This window comes from Aedes aegypti, chromosome 3 (genome assembly GCF_002204515.2).
Source record: "Aedes aegypti strain LVP_AGWG chromosome 3, AaegL5.0 Primary Assembly, whole genome shotgun sequence".
NCBI lineage: Eukaryota > Metazoa > Arthropoda > Insecta > Diptera > Culicidae > Aedes > Aedes aegypti.
The window spans coordinates 315,770,092-315,794,876 of NC_035109.1; the positions used below are offsets into that span (position 1 = coordinate 315,770,092).

The 24,785-nt window shown below is 38.7% G+C and overlaps 1 protein-coding gene and 1 long non-coding RNA gene across 5 annotated transcripts; one reads left to right on the forward strand and one right to left on the reverse strand.

The window, feature by feature from the left end:
* Positions 1–3,098: 3,098 nt before the first annotated feature.
* LOC5567357 (moesin/ezrin/radixin homolog 2) lies at positions 3,099–23,636 on the reverse strand. Of its 4 annotated transcripts, none has more exons than XM_001657313.2 (6): positions 22,603–23,636; positions 12,246–12,473; positions 11,354–11,803; positions 10,150–10,589; positions 9,958–10,088; positions 3,099–3,457 (listed from the first exon to the last, which is right to left on the reverse strand). In XM_001657313.2, exons 1-6 carry the CDS (start codon positions 23,029–23,031, stop codon positions 3,438–3,440), a joined length of 1,698 nt encoding a protein of 565 aa, XP_001657363.2. In that variant the 5' UTR covers positions 23,032–23,636; the 3' UTR covers positions 3,099–3,437. The 4 variants fall into 4 exon arrangements, with proteins under 4 accessions (XP_001657363.2, XP_001657364.2, XP_021710218.1 ...); XM_001657314.2 differs by having other exon boundaries at positions 9,882–10,088; XM_021854526.1 differs by lacking the exon at positions 3,099–3,457 and adding an exon at positions 7,674–9,810 and having other exon boundaries at positions 9,882–10,088.
* LOC110679561 lies at positions 15,471–16,655 on the forward strand. The gene is made up of 3 exons (XR_002502591.1): positions 15,471–16,012; positions 16,097–16,363; positions 16,428–16,655. It is a non-coding gene; the product is annotated as an uncharacterized LOC110679561 (long non-coding RNA).
* Positions 23,637–24,785: the final 1,149 nt, after the last annotated feature.

The window sequence follows — 24,785 nt, forward strand, 5'->3', positions numbered from 1 at the left end:
AGAGGTTTCCCCTCAAAAACTCGACCCTGTGTTTCATCATAGAATTCTTCTAGACTTCTCCAGAATTTCATCGAATGATCACAACTGCAGTCGAGTCTAGTACACGACACTAAAGATGGCCTTTCAGTTGAGGTCAAAATACGCGTATTTGTCAAAGGATACAAACTGTAGAGGAATTAAATTCGGTTTTTCATTCATTTACAACTGCAGTTCTTCAAAACATTTCTTATAAAATCCCATGGAACTTACAAAAGTGATAACAGTTTCCATACTAATTAACACTGTAGCATTTTACCAGAAAATTATACACATATTTTTTGCTTTTTCTTTCAATTATCCCAACAATTTAACAAGAAAATCTTCTAAAAATTCTTCAAGGGTCTATGAGTTCTTCTAGTAATCGTGTGATTTAAAAACTTACACAAGTTTCATCAGAGTTTGCTTTAAAATTTGCTTTAGAAATACCTCACGAATTGTAAATTTTCTCAAATTTCTGAAAAATTGCATTCACATTTTCAGGCAGGAAAGCCTAAAAAAATCCTGGAAGTATACTTGGACAAATCTTTAAAGACTTCCTTGAGAAATCTTTAAAGGATTACTGTAGGAATTTCTAATGAAATCTGAGTAATTCGCGGAGTCATCCTTAGAAAAATTTGAAGTTGAAATCTTAAAGAAATTATGAAGGACAAATTTTAAGAAATCCCTAGATACATCTTTGAAGAAACTTCTGGTTGATTTTTTGAAGAAGCTCTAAACGGAAGTCTTAGAGGATGTCCAAGGAAAATCGATGGAAGAATCACTGGGTATAATCTTGGAGGACTTAGGTCTTTCTTGGAAAACATCCGATAGAATCAGTAAAGACATTGCTGACGATCTCCGAGTTAATTTCTGTGGTTATAAATGGCAAAAACCAGGTCGTGTTTTTGAGATATCTAAAACATAATTCTTTTACGAATTCCTTAGAAAAATTCTCGAAAGGATTCTATGGGAAATAATCACTACATGAACTCCTGGAGACATTTAAGTCGTGAGCTAGCCTAGTGGTGCAAATTTCACAAATAAAGAAATCCATCCATCTATCCTAGCCTGAGTAAATCTTCGGAGTAACATCTGGATCTTTGGGCAAATACTTGAATTAATGTCTGGTGAAATTCCTTTAGAAAATAATTGTAATATTTATAGAAAAACATGTTTTACGACATGTAATTTTAATTGTGAAATATTGTCACAAACATTTGTAAGTATTGTTTATTTCGCCCATTTAGCTGTCTTAAGTATCCAAACTGCCCATGGATACCTTTTGAGATTTCTTCATTGAACGTGGGCCAAAAATGAATAGTGCATTATCTGTTTTTGCACAAGTACGCTGTAATCAATAAAAAGGGTTAAGCATACTAAATCACTTGAAGGTTCCGTTTAGTTAACAATGATGATCAGAGCTCTCACAAACGATATAAAAATGAGTCTTCTTATCAAATACAATCTAGGCTTTGTATCAAATACAATTCAGTGGACAAAAACTTAAGCTTTGAAATTGTTCCACCTTAAAATAGCTTCGACAAAAAATTTGGAAGCTTGAAACGAATTGAAGCAAATTATTTTGTCAATAACTTTTTATATATCTGAAATTGGAATATTTCTTAATCCTGGAATTATTTTGTAGAACCTGAAAAAAACCTGGAAATATCAGGGAATTTCATTTATGTAAACGAGTAGACACCCTGATTGCTAAAAACAACTGCGATGCGTGCACGCTAATCATGCTGCCACATCAACTTGACAAAAGCAGTGGTGCTGCTCGTGGCGATGGATACAGGAAAAGTTCTCCATGGATAGGAGAAAGAGAAAACAATCTTATCACAGCTAAGGATATGTGCAGTTATTTATTTTCGCCTTGTTTTGTTGTTGGCGGATAAAATCGCAAGCCAGCTTATCGCTGAAAATTGCTGTGAGGGATAAATCCATTATCGTGAGAGTGAGTGAGAATTTGGAACCTTGCTCTCGTCCAAATTGGAAACCAAAGAAATCTGGAACCAAAGAAATGTGGAAAGAAAGCACTGTGGTTCTTTAACAACTTCAAACATATCCCCATCAAACACTACCTCAGCACCTGCACCACCAAGCCTGACTCTATCTCTACCTGCAACCATGTACTTCGTTTTGGTAGAATTAATGGTCAGGCCTATCCTCGCTGTCTCCCTTTTCAGAGGCACGAAGGCCTCTTCCACTGACCTGCGATCGATTCCAATTAGGTCTATATCGTCCGCAAAGCCAAGGAGCACGTGCGAATGAACGTCGAGCTCAATTCGCGGCGTCAGGATCGGCTCCGACGGAGATTTTGCGTCCAATGAAAACAGCTAGAGAAAGCTAGTTGCGTTATGGCTAATTAATTGTAAAAATATATCTTCACAATATCATTTTTCGGCTCCATTACGTTTGAGCCTTCCAAATAAATAGATAGAAAAAAAATGTATTCTATAGATGGAAATCCAAAAGACAAATTATTCAGTTCAATTTGATCAGTGTCATACTCCAAACCCAAACCTATCCACTGTCTTTCGTTTGAGCTTATGCGGTACACAGCTTAAATATACTTACAGAATACAAGACCGACAATGCAAAGCTTTTGTCCAGTCGGTCAGCATAAAATCTATTGTCCATTCTTTTCTGTTCATGTTAAAGTGGCCCATTTTTTCGTCCAGGTTTGACGGGTGCATATATTGGTATTTCCTCAGGAAGACGCTGAAGCAGATTTTGGATTCATTATGTTATGGTGATCTTTTGCCAGGTATTGTTAGTTAATCTTGTTCTGGTTCCAATTATGATCTTCTTATCGACATTAGGGACGTCAAGTAGATAGAGTTTGACCGTTTGACTCTCATATTAGTTAGTGTTCTATGAGCACTTCCAGAGTTATTAACTGAGACTTTCTTCGTCAAAGTGGCCATATTTCAATTCGTATAGCGTCCTTGATGCCGCATCCATTTCCAGAAAGGCAAGTGATCACTCCGTTGAACGTCCAGCAGAGTGAAGTACTTTAAGTTCCGATATGATTTCTTTACCATCCATTTCCAATGCACACAGCTTTCAGCAGAAGGTTTCGTCATAAGAGTAAATTGTTATATTCACAGCTAAATAATTGAAATCTGCATCGATGCCGTCATGTCGTAATAAACTTCCGTATAAAAATCGTTCAACCCACCATGGGTTTCATCGGTATTGTCAACGCGTATTTGTGCGTTATCTAGGCACTTAGAGGTCTTGGCTCCGAACAATCCATCGGATCGGATTCCTTGCTTCACTTAACATAATATTCGCTGCCGCCACTCGGCAGCCTCTTGGCAATAAGTGAGAATATGCGAGATTGCACTTCCTTGGGAATCATCCTTCCCGTAGGTAATTTGCGCGTCGGTCGATTGATTCCGGGAAATGCTATGCTATCGATTCTTCCGGTTCTCTGTGGAAGAAAAATGCCGCCAAACGCAAGCAGATAAAGTGAGATTTTGAATTATTAGAAGTGGTTCAGCAGGTATAGATGCTGGAAAAAGCGAAGAGCGAAGCTCGACAGGTGGCTGCAGCTACTAGTAAGATGGGAACAGCAAACACGCAATGATGACAGAGAGACCCAATTAATAGAACAAGCAGGATACCCGTTTAAGGAAAAAAGCTAAAACTAAAGAAATATATTTAAAGAAACGAACAAGAATATACAAAGATAAAAACGCACACGAAAAGTTCACAGATAAAAGCACACAGGAAGTAACAAACAGAACCATTTACCTTGGACCGAAATGTGTGATGATGACAGGATGATGAGATGATGACAGAAACAATAAAAACGGAAGTGGATACGGACTGTGTACTGACACTCAAGACGAAAAAGATATACCGTTTTAATTGACTTTATTCTGTGTAGTTTGACTTAAAACTCTTGTAGTTATTGTCCTTTCTTTATTCGGTGTATAATGAAATAAGCATCTGATCTGGTTGTATAGTTTGCTGTTTGCGATAAAATAATATAGGCAATTTTTATGGTAATAAAAACTGATTAACATTACAATGGATGGACTGCTATATTAAAGATAAAGAGAAGTGTAAATTGTCTGATTCTGTTCGTTAGGAAAGGTTTGTGAACGCTAGTCGCGAATGAACAAGAGGTGATTCAATTTTGATGCTTCTACTTCTAATGGAAGATTTCCCCAGTTTCTGGTGAAAGTTTTCGATAGCTTCGGATGGTCATTTATTCAGCTTTAAGGCCCATCTACTAGTGGTAGCTTATCTCACCACCTGTAGTAAATTTTTCTTTGCTTCAGAAGAAAGCTTTCTTGAAGCTTTTCCGACCTTGCGAAAAAGTCCTATAAGACATCTAGAGCAATCGTAGAAGAATTAGTGTTAAAGACGGAAAGCTTTTCTCTGCATCTGAATGAACCTTTTCTTAGCTTCTGGAAAGCTTTTTACGGCTTTTGAAGGAAGTTCTTGCCCATCTGGAGCGGAAGCTTGCTCAGTTTTCATAGAAAGCTTTTTTTATGAATTCGTGGAAAAGCTTTTTTCATTTTTACGAAAAGCCTTTTTTCAGCTTCTAATGACAGTTTATACCAACTTCCATTAGAATAATGTCTCTGGTAAAAGCTCTGAAAAAGTTTCCACATAGAAGCTAGAAAAGCTTCCACATAGAAACTGAAAAAAAATCATCCATTCAGAAGTTGGAAAAGCTTCCACATAGAAGCTAAAAAAACTTCCATCCAGAAGCTGGAAAAGCTTTCAATTAGAAGCTTCTGTGTAGAAGACAGACGCTGGAAAAGCTCCCACCCAGAATCTGGAAAAAAAAGCACAAAGAGGCTAGAAAAGCTTCCACCCAGATACTGAAAAAACTTCTACCCAGAAGCTGGCAAAGCTTCCATCCAGATGTTGGAAAAGCTTCCACCTAGAAGCTGGAAGATCTTCCAGTCAGAAAGTGGAGAAGCTTCTACCCAGTTGCTGGAAAAGCTTCCACCTAAACGTTGGAAAAGCTTCCACCCAGAAGCTGGAAAAACTTTTACCAGAAGTTGGAAAAGCTTTTTCACCTTCTGGATGAAAGTTTTTCCAGCTTCTGGGTGAAAACTTTTTCGACTTCTGGGTGGAAGCTTTTCCAGCTTCTGGGTAGAAGCTTTTATAGCTTCTGGGTAGAAGCTTTTCCAGCTTCTGAATGGAAGCTTTTCCAGCTAATTGGTGCAAGCTTTTCGAGCTTCTAGGAGGAAGCTTTCCATCCATCCAGAGGATGGAATTGGACACTTTTCCATCCTCTGGATAGAAGCTTTTCCAGTTTTTGGGTGAAAGCTTTTCCAGCTTCTGTATGGAAGTTCTGAGTGGAAGCTTCTCCAGTTTCTGGATGGAAGCTTTTCAAGCTCCTATGTGAAAGTTTTTCCAACTTCTGTATGCAAGCTTTTACAATTTTGGGAAGAAGATTTTTAAGCTTCCGTGTGGAAGCTTTTTCAGTTTCTGTCTGAAGGCTTTTACAGCTTCTGGCTAAAAGCATTTCTAGCTTCTGAGTGTAAGCTTTTCCAGTTTCTGGTGGAAGCTTTTCTAGCTTCTATACGGAAGCTTTTCCAACTTCTGGTTGAAAGCTTTTTCAACTGCTGTGTGGAAGCTTTTTCAAATTATGTGTGGAAGCTTTTCTTGCTTATGAGTACAAGCTTTTCCAGCTTCTGAGTGGAGGCTTTCAGCTTCTGGGTTAAAGCTTTACCAGCTCCTGCGTGGAAGCTTTTCCAGCTCCTAAGTGGAAGCTTTCCAGCTTCTGCGTGGAAGCTTTTCCAGCTTCTGAGTGGGAGCTTCTCCAGTTTCTGGATGGGAGCTTTTTAAGCTTCTATGTGGAAGCTTTCCGAACTTCTGGGTAGAAGGTTTCGCAGCGTCTGGGTGAAAGCTTTTTCAATTTTGGGTACAAGATTTTCTAGCTTCGGTGTGAAAGCTTTTCCAGTTTCCGAGCGAAGGCTTTTACAGCTTCTGGATAGAAGCTTTTCCAACTTCTGGGTGGAAGCTTTTCCAGCTTCTGAATGGAAGTTTTTCCAGCTAATTGGTGAAAGCTTTTCGACCTTCTAGGAGGAAGCTTTCCAGCTGATAGGTGGAAATTTTTACAGCTCAAGGGTGGAAGCTTTTTTAGCCTCTATGTGGAGGTTTTTGCAACTTCTGGGTGGAGGTTATCCCAGCTTCTGGGTGAAAGCTTCTCCATCTTCAAAATGGGAGCTTTTCCAGCAACTGGATAGAAGCTTTTCTACTTTCTGGGTAAAAGCTTTTCTAGCCTATGAGTGGAAGCTTTTCCAGCAACTGGGTCTAAGTTTTTCCAATAACTGGGTAAAAGCTTTTGCAGCTTTTTGTGGGAGCTTTTCTTGCTTCTGAGTGCAAGCTTTTCCAGCTTCTGGGTGAAGGCTTTCCAGCTTCTTGTTGGACACTTCTCCATCCTTTGGATAGAAGCTTTTCCAGTTTCTGGGTGAAAGCTTTTCCAGCTTCTATGTGAAAGTTTTCCCAATTTCTGGGTGAAACTTATCCAATTTTGGGAAGAAGATTTTTCAGTTTCCGTGTGGCCTCCACAGTTTCTGTCTAAAGGCTTTTACAGCTTCTGGCTAAGAGCATTTCTAGCTTATGAGTGGAAGCTTTTCCAGTTTCTGGTGGAAGCTTTTCTAGCTTCTATACGGAAGCTTTTCCAATTTCTGGTTGAAAGCTTTTTCAATTGCTGGGTGGAAGCTTTTTCAAATTATGTGTGGAAGCTTTCCCAGCTTCTGAGTGGTGGTTTTCAGCTTCTGGGTAGAAGCTTTTCCAGCTCCTACGTGGAAGCTTTTCCAGCTTCTGAGTGGGAGCTTCTCCAGTTTCTGGATGGGAGCTTTTTAAGCTTCTATGTGGAAGCTTTCCCAACTTCTGGGTAGAAGGTTTCGCAGCGTCTCACAATGCGTTGAATGTATGGAAATGCGGGACAAAAATCAAAACTGGAAAATCAAGCCATTTGAACACCTTGGTATGGAAGAGAAAGTGATTTCTGGTCAAAAGAGCTACAATTTGCATAAATGACATATAATATACGCATAATCGCAAAAGTGTCCCAAACGTCAATTTCATTATTTTCCAAGAAAAACCTTGCAATTTGCTCTTTTATTGTTCATAATGATGTAAAAACTTATTTGCAAACATGTCTTTTCTCACTCGTAGCTGCAAAAGTGACTGATACGCCTTTATGCAAAAAAATCGCATTTTTTATAATTTTTAAATTTTTAATATAAAATTTGAATAAAATCTTGGAAACTACATTCCAAATATATAATTCTAAGCATTGACTTGCTCCCGTGTAATTTCTGATTGAGCCGAGACCACATAGTGTTGCAAGATTTTCGGATTTTCTATCACAAACAACTCATTTTTATACTTGTGCTTATTAAGGAGTATACCTAAAAATATTAAAAAATCTCGAAGAGTTGCAGGGAGTTGCAGCTGAATCTTTCAGACCTCTTAGAGGACACTCTAAGAAACATGTCTGTGTGTGATTTAGGGTGGAACTCGATGGAACTTTTTTTGAATGGATACCCAAAGTTACTTGTTAGTATTTCATAAGTTTGATTTCATAGCCAACTCAACGTGCCGATTTCTCATATTCAAAGCTAAAATTAGTGTTCTTATCCCATGAAATATACTTTAACAACCTTCAGACATGTTCTCTTTCAAATTTTGATTGAATAGATTGGTTTCAACTGTTTCCGTACTAGTTGAAAGTAATGATGAAAACATGCGATAAAATTTAGTTTTTCTGCTACTCCGACGACTGTCACTTTCGACGCTTGTTATAGTAGTTTTTGTGCTTTGTATAGCTTATCAATACTTGTTTCAATAACGAATGGTATCTATAAACAATCGTGGATGCTTATCATCGCCGGATAAAATAACTTGAAATTTGATTTTTGTCTATGGAGCATCGCACTGTGCGTCTGGGTGAAAGCTTTTCAAATTTTGGGTAGAAGATTTTCCAGTTTCGGTGTGAAAGCTTTTCCAGTTTCCGAGCGAAGGCTTTCGCAGCTTCTGGATAGAAGCTTTTCCAACTTCTGGGTGGAAGCTTTTCCAGCTTCTGGATAGAAGCTATTTCAGTTTCTGTGTGAAATTTCCCCTCTTCTGGGAATAACTTTTACAACTCCTTAAGAAGCTGTCACGAGCTTCTGGTAGACATCTTTCTTGGCTTCCTCAAAAATTAGAGTTGTTTCTGAAAAACATTTTTCTAGTTTTTTGACAAGGTCTAAGCATTACAAAGATGCTTTTCCTAACTTCTACTGATGACAACTTTTCCTAGCATTTGGAGAAGATTTTTTTCATTATTTTGGAGGAAGTTTTTCTTAGTTTATCTAAAGTAAGACCTCCTTCTGGCTTCTGGATCGAATCCTATTGTGTGGGTGGAAGCTCCAACTACTTCTGTTAAAAATTATTTTTCTTTGTCGGCTAGTCCCGGTAGCTTTCTTGCTTTCAAAGAATGTTCGTTCCAGCATTTGAAGAGGCCACTTTTCAGCCTGGAGACGAAAACTCTGAAAAGCTTTTTCTAAATCCTAAAATGAGATTTTCTCAGCTTATAAGTAATGACAGTTTTTCCTAGCTTCTGGTGGGACATTTTTTCTGCTTCAGGAGGAAGCTTTCGTGGCTTCTGAAGCAAGTTTTCTATTTCAATTCTGAAGAAAGATTCCTATGTTTGTGAAAAACGCGTTTCCCAGCCTGAAGATGAACTATTTACAGCAATTGTGTCTGACAAAAGTTTTTCTGGAGTTATTATAGCTTATGGTGAATGGTTTTCACTTCCCGAAAGAATATCAAATCAAAATCGAATAACCCCTTGCTCATTTACACCTAGCCTACAAACCCTTCGTAGACTATATAATAAATGTGACAATTAACAGTAGGATGGTGAAATTGATGTTTAAATAACAGCAAAATCTAGGATGCAATCTGACGCGAATGATAAAATAGGTACATCTAACTGTCGCTAGGGAATAAGTAAGGTCATACTATTAGGCATAAATAAGATTCTACTTATCGTTCGAAGCGCGCGATAGAATTAATTCTGTCTAGCATTCAACTACTAGTACTACTACTGCTACTACTATTGAAGGCGACGCCTACAGTACGTTTAGGTATACACATAGATTGTCGATTCGTTCTGCTATCATGCTCAGTTAGTACCGACTAAACTTTCAGAATACATATTTTGGCAACGAGGAGAACAACTCTGATGGCTGAATTTTACATTTTCTTGACGATTATGTTTGCTACTGATTCCTAGCAGTTCCTCTTCGTTTTAGAGAGTTACACGAAAGACGCTTCTCGTTCCTATTCTGTTCAATTGATAATCTCTTGGTCTTATTGTAGCCTATCAAAACCTTGAACATCCAAGCAGAGTATCTACGAAGAAAAGCCTCAACTTTTAAACTTTTTCAAGTTCAAATTGCCCTTCTGTTCCTAGTATTTCATTCTAACGTTTCAATAGTCTCAACTAAACGCATGCTCTTAGCTACTCTCTGAGCCCATACCGCGAAGGATGAATTTACCTACCACAAAATTACAGTACAAGAAAACGTCAAGGCATGTACAAAAACAAGAACTCAACAATCCAAAAAATAAATCTGAACTCGATTACAGCCAAAAACAGAAAAAAACGTATCTTTCTACAGCCACAGCGGCACGTGACGAGAGACTCGGCCAAGCACGCCCATCCTTTTTCCCGATGAAGTTCACAAAACACTTTCAACTGCGTATACTCAAGGCACTCAAGGCATATCAGCAAGGCATAATACGTATTATCGTTAAAATGTACTAAAGGATAATAGAGATTGTAACCGGGCGGTTTTTTTTTGTTACGCACCCGTTTTCTCGTTTTCACTTACAATTCCTCAAAAAATGCTACTCGTGCTTTCGTCGAGCCCGATTTGAGCTTCTTCAGGGTGGAATACTTGTTCTCACCTAGGCGTGTCTGCTGGGCGCTGATTTTGTCGAGCGGCGACTGCTTCTCGCCGATCTTCAGCTGTTCGATCTCCGACCGGAGCTCCTTCAGCTGGTTCTGCACCTGCTTCGACTTGGTCAGGTACTCCACCCTGAAGCGAAACGTTTCGATAGTGTCTGTGGCGTAAGATGTTAATCATAAAACGAACTCACCTCTCCTTCTCGATCTCCAGCGACAGCTGGTCCATGTCGCCGTCCGCTAGCAAATCGTACGTATTGCTCTCGAGGACGGGCGTTTCCGGCGACGAGGATGGCGTTATGAAAATCGACTCCGTGGACGTCCTGCTCAAAAAATTCAGAAGCTTCTCCTTGGCTTCCTTCTCCGCAACCCTGGCGTGGATGAGTTCGTTTTTGAGCTTTTCCGTCTCCATCACCCGCTTGCGGGATTCCTCGATCATCTGGGCGGTGAGCAGTTCGGCCTCCTGGGTTTTCCGCTCCAGGTAGATCTTTTCCTCTTCGGTTTTCCGTGCCGTCATCCGCATCCGGCTGATCTCCTGCTCGACCTCGAGGGCTTTGTGCGAGAGGAGCAGAGCTTCCTCCTCCGCCAGTCGGTTCTTTTCGGCGAGCAGTTCCGCGGCTTCCTCGCTGCGACGCTGAAAATGGAAGGAAAAATATGTTTATAACAGTTTTTCGAATCCGTGATATTTGACCGGAAGTGGTTAGCCACATTTACAATAAACCGGAGGTATATGCGGACGAATGACATAACTTTTGAATTTTCCAAATAAATGGAGAACATTTTCCGTGGTGCTTTCTTTGCTTCAGGATTTCGTTTTTACTGCCACCGAAAAAGAGCAATCTCTTGTAATTTCAGTTTTGAATACCACCAAAATACCACTATTCAAGTACGCCTAATCACGATGGCTAAATTATTTTGTAGTCTTTACTGATGTGTATTCAACTGGATTTACATAGTTTTTCGCGTTTGGCATACCAGGAATTCAGATAAGTTCACTACATGGCGACCGTGACATCAATCAGGTTCAATGAAGCGAAGGATCTAATCGTAACATAGCGACCGTGACATGCTTTAGATTTGAAAAGTTACGATTCAAGCGTATGCTAGAATTAGGGCGAATGTAACATGATTGATTTCTCTTCATTGATCCTCAGAAATCAATATTGCTTTGCTAACTAGCGTCCTTAATTATAAAAATGGTAAGAAACTTACATCTTGTTACTATTATTCGCAGAAGAGAGGATCGATCATGTTACATTCGCCCTTATTCTAGCACACGCTGAACTTACTAGCTATTTCATGAGGAATTTATGACCCAATTATCGTTTCCATTCGTTCAGCGATTTCAAAGCCATAAACCCATTCCCAATTTTGGCACCCCGGAAGTTAGGTACTTACCAACGCCTCATTGGCAGCAGCCATCTCCTCCTGCAGCTGCATCAGTCTTTTCTCCATGTTGGCCCTCTCCTGTTCGGCTTCCTCGCGCAGCTGTTTCTCCCGTGCCAGCTTGTTCCGCTCGATGTGTCGCCGCTGCCGTTCCTCCTTGGCTTGTGCCTTCATCTGCTGGATCTCCATCGTGTCCGGTTTGCGCCGTTTCATGTACAGCTCGTGGTTGCCGACGCACAGATCCAGCAGTTCCTTGTTGTTGCGAGCTTTCTCCGAGTAGAACGTCGTCGCCACGTTGCCCTTCTCTTCGTTCGTTTTGACGAAGAACTTTTTCCCATCGAAGCTGATGTTGCGGATTTCGTTCCACGGGAACGTCGTCATCGGGGTCAGTTTGTTCTCCTTGCTGTAGATGTTGAGTCCGAGTGCCGTCACGCCCACGTATACTGCGGTGTTTTTCTTGTTCTGAAATGGAAAAAAGAATAAGAAATTATTCAAAAAATAGGAACTTTAAATCCCACATATCTGAAAAGAAACCAAGAGACTTAAAAGGTACCAAACAGAGACCAAAAGAAAGCAAAGATCCAAACAGGAATCATAGGATATTCCAAGAGTAATTTTATAAAGATTTTCCAGAGAATACGAACAGATTATACTCCAATATAACTTCTAAGAATTGTTATGGGGTTTCCTTGTCACATTGCGCCGAGTATTACTCTAGAAGTTTACTTCTACATTTCTTAAGAAATCAATTCAGGCATTTGTCCAAGATTTTCATTAGTTTTGTTCAAGTATTTATATAATGATTCTTTCACAGATTTCTCAAGGGTTTCAAGACATTATTGAAGAGTTTCTTCAAGTCTCTTAAAAGATATCGGATGCATTGGAAATGCAACGGAACACCTACCGTAATGAGAAAATAGTTCACGCCAAACATGTCCAGGTCCTGTGCAATTTTCAGATATTCCATTTCCGCCTCGTCCCGAGACATCCCACGGTGGTCGGCGTACCACGTTTCGATTCGCTCCTCCCACATCTGCGGCGTCATCTGGTACTGATCGATCACTCGCTGCGGGAGCAGGTTTTCACTGATCAACATTCCCGGCTTGCAGACCGCTTCATCGTAGTCGCCGTACTGGAAGAAGAAAAAAAAAAAACAAATGGTCATCTCTTAGGTGCAGTGGCGAATCCAGAACATTGTTCTGAACTGAATATTTAATAAAGCTAAACAATGTCATTTAACATTTTTGAATTATTCAATTATTATACTTCAAGGAAAGCCTTTATTTTTTTCTTATTCTAAATTTCTTCAAGCATATCTTTAGGAATGTGTTTTATCTATTGTTTCTAACCTGACCGTTCCTTTTTGAGAATGCCAACAATGAATTTAATGATAATGTAGAAATGCATAATAGGTACCACTTCTTGTTTATTGGTACATGCCTTCTTCATAGAAATCTCGCGCAACATTACTAAAGGACCTATGTACAAATGAGAGATTCTCTTCTCTCTCGTTCTCTTTCGATTATAACAGTGGAATACTAAAGATTTTGGGAGGTTTTTCGCTATAGATCGAAAGTCAATTTCCTTGACTAGCGTTTCATACAAAAAACGCAACAGAAGAGATTAATGTGACTCAGTTATTAATGAAAGAGAAAGTAAACAAAGAGAGCCTCTCAATGTTAGATAGGTCCTTTAGTAATGTTCCGCGAGAAATCATATTGTAAACTCAGTGTTGTGAAAAACTCAAATTTCTCATAACTCACGCTTGAGATTTTTCAGGCGTGAGTTGTCAATCACGCTAGAGTGCCTGTAATAAGAGTGACGTCATGTTCCAGTTTTGACAGGTCTCCTGCTCGATTGGAACGCGGATTTGTATGGAAATGACAGTTCGCCGCTGTTCCAATTTTGACATTGACGCCACTCTTATCTAGATTCACTCTGAATCACGCAACTCAGCAGCCAAAAAATCATGGATGAGTTGGCTCACCTTTTTGAATCATTGTCTCGTATTTCCACAGTTTACTCACACACGGAAATAATTTCTTGTTAGTTTGGTAAAATTATAGTAATCCTGTCTATCGTAAACAACATTCGGGTTTCACAAGTTTTTGACGGGTTTTGCGACTGAATCATTTTTTACGGTTTGAGTTGATTGAGTGATTTTTTTTTGTATGTTATTCAGTTGGAGCTGCCTGACAGCTTAACTTGTCAAGGCTGAACCCTCGGTCTGGCTTTTGCCAAGTTTCCCCTCTACCAGGAACAATACTCAGACGGACTAGGCAATGGCGCCCACATGAACACTGCTTTTTTATTAGTATTGTGACGTGGTAGTTTTTGAAAAGTACCCACATTCCCTTGCTATTGAGAAAAGGAAGCATTGTGAAAATCAGCAGCTCCATCAGAATTTGTTTGAAATAGTAGTGTAGTAGTGTCATTACTAATACTGTCTAGTCGAAATGGTTTTGAATAATTTGTCATTCAAGTGCTATTCTGATTACTCCTGCCTTTTACGTAAGATTAAAGTCTTAAATGTCAATTGTCGTCAAGTCTAAACAAAATTAGGCTGTTTAGTAGTAGTTCTAGTTAATTTCATTTTTGTTGTTAAAAGTATGAATTGGTCATTACGTTCATATATCCTTAAAAAAAGTCGCTTTCCTTGTCTGTTCAACAATTTTTCGAAACTAGCAAGTTTACCCTAATGATCGATCTCAGCGTCTTACTTTCAATAGTCATTATTATAGTGACTATTTAAGAGTAAGGCTACCTTAGGTTTCTATTACAGTCTCCTACAAGATTCACTTTTCGGTGGCAAATGCAATGCTTCACAACGCCTACTTTCTACTTGTAAATTTTGCGAAAATGAAGCTGGAATTAGATTATTTATACCGCTGTTACAAAAGAGGTATTTCTTATTATGACAATGTAAAAACCATATTAAAATAAGATTGTCGCCACTTATTTCTACTGAGAGAATCTACTAGTCATTTTCTTAAAGGTTCCTAAGTATTCCCTACGTCGTATATGATAACGATGTATCTAGCTAGCTAATAGTAAGAGTGGCTACGGATCATTCTGGTTATCAAAAGGCAAACTGAACGTCATCAATAGTATTAATGTCCACTTCGAATAGATTAATTATTTAAAATGGGCATCAATTCTATCAATGACGCAGAGTGTCCGTTGGATCACATCCGAGATATTAGTGCGTCTATGCCATATGATTTATGACGCGGCTTCAAGCAAAAAATGCCAAAATGTGATAGCACCACTACAGGTCACGCCTTTGGTTTCCATCATATGGGCTAATGGATTATGCCCTCCCATCGCGGCAAGGTCGCATAACCAAGGGGAGGGACTTGAGTTGATTGAGTGATTTTGTATCAAAATCTCAAGCGTGAGATTTGCGAAGCAGATCTCTAATGAGTTTGCTCTCATGGGAGAGCGTATTGATTGGGATTTGAAAGTGACTCTATCTAGATAAGAGTGGCGTCAATGTCAAAATTGGAACAGCGGCGAACTGTCATTTCCGTACAAATTCGCGTTCCAATCGAGCAGGAGACCTGTCAAAACTGGAACATGACGTCACTCTTGTTTACAGGCACTCTAAACACTGTGTAAACTTCATATCGAGAGGGATTCGCGATAAGGGCCTATCTGACAAATCAATAACAATCAAACAAATCAATGAGAAAATAATTAATGAAATTTTCATGCGCAATTTTTTATCCCAATTGGAGAATTTTTTTTTTTTCACTTTAATACACACTTCATAAACCTAGTTTCAAAATCCTCATCAATACCACACACATCTCCTACAATTTCCCTAGCTATTTCGTAATAAAACAAAATATTATAAGGTTTCGCCTTAAACTCACTCAAGAATGCCAGTATCGCCCAATGTTATGAGCCTGTAATCGATATTATTTTCAGTGGCGCCTATTACTTTTGCGCCGTGTTAACATTCTGGTTTCAATTAAGCCCGCCATGTACGCCTTGTTTATTTTTTGTTTGCAGTGTCGCCGTTTACTCTCCCCGTGTTTTGATTTCGATTTCAGATGCGCCCATCATTTTGATAAACAAAATCACAGGCGTAATCAATACGAGACGAACATTTCAAGTTATTACTATTTTCCAAATCCTCAGCATAAAATTTAACGATTTTCATTTAAAAGTTAACTTTTTTTTATTTATTAACCTTAAAATTCGAAAAGAACAAAACGACCCAACTGCATGATCGTTAATATCGACCAGCTCTGTTGATGGGACTTTTTGCTCGCTAAAGGTCCCATCTGTCATTTTCGATTTTTGTTTACAAAATTGCACATGGGACCTTTGGCATGCAAGCGAGCTCTCACAGTAATTTTGAAAATATTTGGAGTTAAATTAATAAAAATGGATCCTATACAAGACCAATCCAAATTAAGGGATGAATAATATTTCAGAAGCAGCATCACGTCGAAGCCAAAGATCCGCTGGCAGCAGTCACTATGGTAGTCAACCTGCACCTCCACAGATAGATGCTTCGTGCGATGAAAAATTCAAGCTACGGGAGAGTTGCAAATGCCGAACCTGCACCTTCAAAGAAGGATAATTCAGTTTTTAAGTTCTCTAAGAGGAACAGCGCTGAGTCGCCACGGAGCTGGAAGGAGCGCACTGGAACTTTTCAAAATGGTACGGAGACTCCATCGAAGCAGCATGCTTGATCTTTTAAAAACTGTGTGTTTAGGATTAGGTAGATTATATTGCTTTTTTCAGTTTCAGGTCAGGATGTGTCATCAGTGTCGACCAAATCTACACGGCGCTCGTTGAATTTCGATAGTTTTGCGTCCAAATTAACTGCAGGACAGGTCAACAATCTTTGCAAAAACAGCAGCATTCATCATGTTCCGTTTCATGAGATGAAAATTTCAAGCTACGGGAATGTTGCAAATGCCCGTACAACGGATTGGATTTTGCAACAGAATCACGCAAAGTACAACAGATGTAGGTTACGGATTTTTTCCAACACTCGAGTCAAAAGCAGTAAGTAATTTTCCCGATGTACAAATGGCACATACTTATAACGCTTTTCCTTGCTTGGTTGTAGGCAATCTCTCCTCTACAGTAGCCTCGCCACCCATAGGGGTGATCGGGGCAATATGGGCCGCCTAAGGAAAACGTCATAAAATGCATAGCAAAACAGCAAAATCTATCGTTTAAATGCAAGTGACTAGTACTACAACATGTATTCTTCCATGTTACGTCGATAATTAATGCTAACATTGACTATAAAATTTGTTTAGGAACGTTTTTGAAAACCTTGTTTATCTGCGTGTTCACCAACCATATGGGGCATTATGAGCCACCCAACGGGGCAGTATGAGCCACCCAACGGTGCAGTATGAGCCACCCAATGGGGCAGTATGAGCCACCTCATTCAATTGTATGATTTTCATTTGAAACAATATAGAGAACAGCTGATCATAAACTGTACAATATTAGAAAGGAAATTTTATTAAATTTGTTTGAGAAGATAGACAGTATACAGACCATGTAATTCTAGTATTAAATTGTGACACTTGGTTCAACTTATTTTCTAACGAAGTGTTTTATTTGTAATGGTGCACCAAGATGACTATGCAGTCAGAGGCGTCCCGTGAGGAATTTGATTACCTGTGCACTGACTCGCACAAACCGTTTATTTTGAATTATGAATACGAACTTTTCAATTGATTTTTTAAAATGTATTTCAGCTTAAAATGTAATTTCTTATTATTAACACCTTAAAATGTAATTTCCAATACTGTATGCAATCTTGAAGTGTCTGGAAGCTATTATATTGATTGCTCCTTGGACGTATTTTTTGTTTGTTTTCTTCGTTTCAATCACTAGTTGTAAGTTTTAAGAATTTTGGATGATTCCAATATACAATGTTTAGGGACAAGAAAAATTCTCAAAATTTCGCTGATATCAAGGCGATGAAAGAAAACTTTTGCGTATTAATCGCGGTCCCATAGTTTGATAATATTTGACATAAAAATGTATATTTACAGTAAAAATGACATTTATATGCGTAAATTTCAAGCATTTTTCGTATTTTGCAAACTGAGATAATAAGTTTAATATTATCGATACAAAATTTAAAGCAAGAAGAAAGACGTTTAACTTGAAACTAAACGATTAGCACATTTGTTTATATGAAACTCGGCTTACAAATAAATAAACCATTCTTATGAGCAAAAATCTGAACTTTTCTGAGAATATCATATAATCCTTCAGAATTCAACTATTTACGCGTTAAAGTTTCGCGATGAAGGATAAATTCCATGGATTTCGTGGCTTTCGCGTTGTTATTCTATATAATAATTCTTATTATTTACAGCTTGTCAATTGTATCACGACGCTAGCTTTTTGACGATGTCCAGCGCTGGTACATCTCTTTGTATACTTTTGTTGATACATCAAAGCTTTTAAGTGAAATGATGACTGACTGTTGAACGCTGAAACCCACTTTACGCCCACCGCAATTTATCAGTTGTCGGTCTATTGAGCAAGAAAAACTATATTCACACAAAGTTTATAAATCAATTCAAAGCCATATAAATTTTGTGTATTTAATAAGATAAAACATTATCAATTTGGCCAATATGTTTATATCTAGTTTTGGTTCCAATCAATATTGCGCCTACTATCGCGCGACACCTGGAAGCTCCATGCAACATATATATACACAAAGCATGTATGGCGCTGACGCTTTCTCTTCCAACAGCAGACGTCGTGACGCCAGTTGCGCGCGCTTTCTCAATTCTTGCAAACCAATGCGAGCGTCATGGTCAATTTCTCTCTCGGGTGCACAAATTGGAGTGAACCAGATTTTACCTATACAACGCCACTGTTGTTCTAGAAATGCCAATACAAATGCACATTCCTGCTGTGTCCATACACGCTATTTTCGTGCACAAGAAAGAGTGCACGGCTGAAATGAACATTCTCTGCAATACGATGGAGACGCATGGCAGTTTGTTTTGTTTACTTGGCTGTTTTCGCTTGCTGGTTGAGCAAGACCATGGGGGGGAGAATCAAACGGTTTGTTCACTGAGGGCGATGCACCAATTGAAGGCGAAGAAATCAAACTACATTTTCAAACAACTACACATTATGAATGTTAGAAGTATTGAGAATTATAATATATATATTTAAATTGTTAGTTTGAAATCTTTGACTGTGCAGTGCACCAAGTGCACCTTACGACGAGACGCCACTGTATGCAGTAAAAAAATATCTAGTAAATTTTGACAATGCTTTTCTATGTTTAAAACACCGTTATTATGGTTTAAATCAGGGTGGCTCATTTTGCCCCGCCCCTTCACTTTTTAAATAATATTCAGTTGTATAAAAAAATCTTTAATGGAAAATCTAATTTCGCGCACGAATTATTCAGTATTATCAGAAGTTTCAATGGATTGGTAAAATTTACCAGAATAATATATAGAATTGTCTTAAAACCTTAATTAAAAACTGCCAAAATTATAAGCTTTTCATGACAAAGGAAAAATTTGTACATTTTTTGTAACTCGAGTGTTGAAACGAATATTCTCACGGTTTTTATTGTGGTGACTATTTGAAGCATCCTCTAACAAATCATAATGATACTAGATATTAAAACACTGTTTTTGAGGTCAAATTCGGGGTGGCTCATATTGCCCCGTATGTTCATATTGCCCCCATTGCCCCTATATCGATCTCTGCAGCCATCAACTGAAATGATAAATCACTGAGAAAACTGATCAGTGATTCAACGGGTACAGAAGAAATGATCGATCTTGATTCGATTTCCAGTCACTGTAAAGAAAATGTCGTTAAGGGGACACGGGAGACCGTGTTATTTTCCCTGTCTTTCGTCTCACTCTAACAATAATCATCGAAATTTTGTGAAAGCAAATCTCGAGTTTTAGTGAACCGATGAAGCTGAAAATTTATCGGGTTGTGCACTACATATATAGAATCATAGTGATACATTTTTGCATCGATATATGGAGTGGTTCTTCGGATTTGCTTCTTGAAATGGATAGGGTGATTATGATGACGTCCCGTGCGGCCTTAAAGCAAGTCACCAGCAAAATCGAAAAAGCGTTATTGAAGAAAGAGAGCAGATCAGCCCAGATGGCTTCTACAAAATGCAAAGAACAAAATAAAATTTCATTGGATCATCCATACACTAAGGGCTGGTTCATATAATTCATATCGCTGAAATTGGCAATTTTGGATACCAACCCACCCACCAACATTGTTACGGCTCATACAAAAATAGTTGAGTGTCAATACAAAAAGCGTCACGTGGGGGTGGGTGGGTGTCCAAAATGGTCAATTCAAGCGTTATGAAAGTTATAAACAAGACCTAAGGTCTTCGAACTCTCAGTGTCACCCTCCATCATGTTCATAGATGCGAGTACAAGTCTAATGTCTTCTGCGAGGTCTGTTGTTTGCAATCTTCTTTAAAGTATGCCAAAAAAAACTGCATGTTCAGATTTGAAGTAGATTGAATATTAATACATTTTAATTCCTCCCTCAAATCCTTATATTTTGACAGATTCGCGAATTTCGACTACCACTTGCAGTCTTCAACAGTATCGTACACTCTTCTTCTTTTTCTTTCTGGCGTTACATCCCCACTGGGACAGAGCCTGCTTCTAAGCTTAGTGTTCTAAATAAGCACTTCCACAGTTATTAACTGAGAGCTTACTATGCCAATGACCATTTTTTCATGTGTATATCGTGTGGCAGGTACGAAGATACTCTATGCCCTGGGAAGTCGAGAAAATTTCCAACCCGAAAAGATCCTCGACCGGTGGGATTCGAACCCACGACCCTCAGCTTGGTCTTGCTGAATAGCTGCGCGTTTACCGCTACGGCTATCTGGGCCCTCATCGTACATCGTACACTCATATGCACTGGATAAGTTCTCCTTTTGTAATAATCATCCCATCCTCTTTCCCCCATTGTTATCTTAAAGTGTGTATGAGAAATATCATAGACTGTACCCTGCATACCTTTGATACAAAAGTAAAAAAAAATCTAACACGGAAATCTTTTTTTTTTTTTTTTTTTTGAATACCTCACTATTGCCCAATAATTTAAAACATATTTTACTCTAGTTGACGTAAATTTGATTGGAATGCATTATTCTTTACAAATTTAATCAAAATTTACCAGTTTTTATTGAGTTTTACAAATGTCCCAAATAACAAAGGTATTTTCATAAAGACCCATTTGATAGGTCCCAACTGACAATAAAATTGCAAAAGGTCTCATGTGATAGAAATATCCAAAAATAACGTAAACATGTGATTTTCCGCAGAATGAACATCATTTTTGAGTTTTTGAGCTTATTTTGCGTCTAGAAATGAAGTTGAATCTCTTATTTTATGTTTCCATTCTAATTGGCATTTGATTTTCATCACGATTTTTTCGAAGCTTATTTTCTCCGATAAAAGCAAAAGTCTGATGGGACCTTTTGAAATGTTCGTCTCGAATACAGTGTGTGGTTTTGCATGAGGTGAAGTTTCGTCTTCTACAAATTTGCGTTTTTTGAATAGTTAAATTATCGATCGGGGAAAAGATCAAGTGCAGTGAATAGACAATCAAGCTACAATTTCAACGCTATAGTTTCTTAAATTGTGTACATTTTGTCAGTTTCGCCTAATTCGCGAATCTTTCTAGATATAAATGGATAAATCAAAGTCGATTGTAACAAAATGGGTGCCGATGGTATACACCTATGGGAAAAAATCTACGATCGATTTTTATAATCAGCGAATCGAAAAATATGTCTCGCAATAAAATCGTTCGATCTCTATGAACTCATACATGGATTTATTTACGGGAATCTGGGATTCTTGCTGGTATTTCAATTACTGGGTACCCCCGATGGTTTGACCATATTTAATCTGAACACTTTTTAATTTGTACCCCGCTAATTTGCACATCGTTCAGATTAAAAAGGTTCAAACGTCATTTAGCTCATGGAACAGAGTGAAGTGAGATGGAACGTTGCGGAACTGAACGCAGAATCAAAACAAAACAGTGAATAGGTATTTACCGTTCAAATTAGCGGGGGTGCACGGTAGTGTGGAAATTGATTAGATTTTTAGCAGTACAAATCTTTCATAAGTTCGTGACGGTCTTAAATCAGGAAATGAAAGAGACTAACGTTATCCAACGTCAACTTGGCGGTCGTATCTCGGAAACAACCTCTTACTTTTTTATGATGAATATAATAAGCGATATCAAAATGTTTATCGCAGATCCAGATTCAGAATCGTCATTAGATTTTATTTTTCAAATTTTTGTGGAAGCATTCGGAAGTGTCGGCTTTTAGTCAGTTATAGTTAACATTCGGCTAACATTTGTATAATCATTTTTATCTGGTTTTGATAGCATTTACAAAATATTGTGCACTTTTGCTCATGCAAAATACCTATTTTAATTTCTAAGGTAAAAACCCAGACACTTTACTTAAGGTTCTCTTTGGCATCTCTCCAGAGATCCCTCCAGAAATTTCTTGAGGGTTTTTGCGTAGAAATGTAATCGTGTGAATCCAGCAAAGCCTCCAGCTATTCCAACAATACCTACATGAATGCTTCAAGGAATAACACCAGCTATAACTTCTAGTATTTTTTCAGGAAGTCTTTCAAATATTTCTCCAGGAATTTCACTAGGGTTCCATCCAGTTGTTCTTTACAAAATTCTTTCGAGATTTTCTTCACATTTTCTTTCAAAAATTCCTCATAAGATTCCTTTAAGAATTCTTTGAGGGGTTCTTCAGAGGATTCATCATGTTTTTTTTAGAAAAAAGAATCTATATTCTCATAAACACTGAATTTATGATTATAATAATTCGTGAAATAATCCTCAATTTTCAAAAAAATAATATGGATTCTCATTTTGCCAATAGCGCTCCGCGGGCCGCAATCTTGGGCTTCAAGAGTCACATGCGACCCGCGGGCCGCAGGATGAGCACCACTGTTTCAAACCTACAAATCGAAGAAAATAAAAACACACAGCTGTTTTATTTGACAAATTAAAGTGCTGTGCGTTTCTATTTTCTTCGATTTGTTGGTTTAAAAGAGGAAAACTACTTTTTCAGTTTTGACTTCTGAACCATTTTACTTGGGCCTCAAACATAACCAGGTATCGGATTTTTCCTTCTTCATTTACATTTTCGTTTATGAGTGGTCATATAATTATGAAAAGCAGTATTAATAGAAGCCATCTCTAGTTACCTTAGCCTGCACCGCATAGGAAGCCAATAGCACCGACGCCTCCGGAGGACAGTAAACTTCCATCGACAGAATGGCCTCCTTAATCTGCAGGAAGAACATGTGCTGCGTTACCTCCTGCACCAACTCATCCGCAACGTTCTCCGGGAAGAACTTGGCCATGAACATGAAGACGCATCCTTCGGCGGTCAGATTGATGTGCTGGTCCAGCACCTTCTTGTCCATCTTGAGCCAACTTTTGTAGCCTTTCTTGTCGACATATCGCAACCCAAAGTACCACGTCTCCCGCAAGCCAATGGTCCGACAAATCAAATCGAACAGGTAGCCACCGGTGGCGCGATGCTCCAGGTGGAACTCCAGCTCCGAGTCGTAGGTACACACCTTTACCGGGAACTCCTTGTTGGACTTTTTGCGCCGAAAGGGAGTCATCATTCTCCCGGACGGGGGCGCCCCGAATATGCTTTCGGAATCCACTATTCAGGCACTATTTTATCCGGGGGCGGGTCTCCCTGGCAGGAGCTTTAATTACTCAACTCTTAACCCTCGCCGCCCACTTTCTCTGGATTACACCCAGAAAAATGGCCTTTCTCGTTACCAATTCGATTCCACCGAAAACCCGTTTTACGTAAACACAAACACTTCACACAAAAGCAACAACAGAAACGATCGCATCAAGACTCTCGCGATCGCGATTCGTAAGGGCCCTTTTTCTTCTTGGCGGCGATGTTCTCTTCTTTTGCACTCGACGAGGACGTCTTGAGAAAGAGATTGGGTAAGACGAAAAATAAAAATTCTAGGACTTCTTCATCGCAAAACGGGGCGCAGCGAATTATTTAAGCCGGTCACTCGTAGGAAAACAACGTATTCGGCACTTTTCCACCATAATCTTGTTTTGTTACACTTGCCGAAGGTTTTGGTACACTTTTTACGCTAAAATACGGCGGAAAACTGGTAGAATATGAATGAAATAAAAATTGTAAATAACTTTTCAGTCTGCGATCAAAGTTTTTGAAAGGGAGTTTTTGGCTTTTTTTCGCTTTTCGCTTGAGTGACAGTTCGAGAACGCTCTCGCTTTAATGTCGGACTTCCAGGGCTGTGCTGCATGTCGGAGTGGGGATTTGCTCAAAGGGCAAAATAGGGCCCTAAAGCAGCTACAGAAAAAGTGATCGATTTTTTTTTATTGATATTTATTTTATTTCGATTCCCGAGAAACATTCACGCAAAAAAATTGTGCGGTAAAAACTACTATTTCAGGGGGTTAACTTAAGCGCTCGCACCAGCAATTTTCAGCAGACCAGAAATGCGCTTGATTTCACCATGTATGTAGTTGGAATCGGATTGTTTCTGTCAAATGTACCAGTAATGCGGTGGGGTGTACCGTAAACGTAGTATTTCCATTGGTTGTTTTAAGAATGGGCGTAATCAGCTAAAATAGTTACTCTTACCACAGAATTTTTTCCCGTGTAAAAGTGAGAAACTGAAACACGGGAAAAGTTCTATGGTAAGAATAACTGTTTTAGCTCACGCTAACTTGGAAGTACCCATTAAATGGGTATCTGGTACCCATTTCCACGAAAAGTGGTTTAACTCATTTAAAGAGTAAAGGCGAATTACTCAATAAAGAGTATGAGCCATTTCACGAAGCAGATGAAATGACAGGAGACCTGGGATTTTTCAATCATCGTTGTCAGTTTTCGCGATGATGATGGTTGATGACTGTGTGCATTTCTAGTGTAGCTCTTCATACAGGCGAAAACTTAAATGAAGAAAAATTATCAAAATATTTCTGGTCTCATGTCCCATATTTGTATGTGCAATATGGGTAACAAAGAGGTAGCTGATACAACAACTAGGTGTAATGTTGCAGTAACGAACATTTTTGTATCTCCTTTTTGTTATTTTCTCAATGTCCCCGTTTGGTAAGATGAGGCGTTGTTAAAAATCACGCTGGATTTAATCCCAGGTCTCCTGTCAATTGTCGGCGTTGCGGCGATCAGCTGTTCCGTCTCGTAAAATGGCTTATTGGCTACGAACTTCAAATCATGTTTTTTTTTAACTTTTGATCTTAAACTTGAAAGTGGGTTAGCTGAGTGTCCTTTGATTAGTTTGTGTTACCGCATTTGGAACGCATTTGAACAAGATTTGCACGTCAAACGCAAACAGCAATATGTTGACATCGTGTGGTC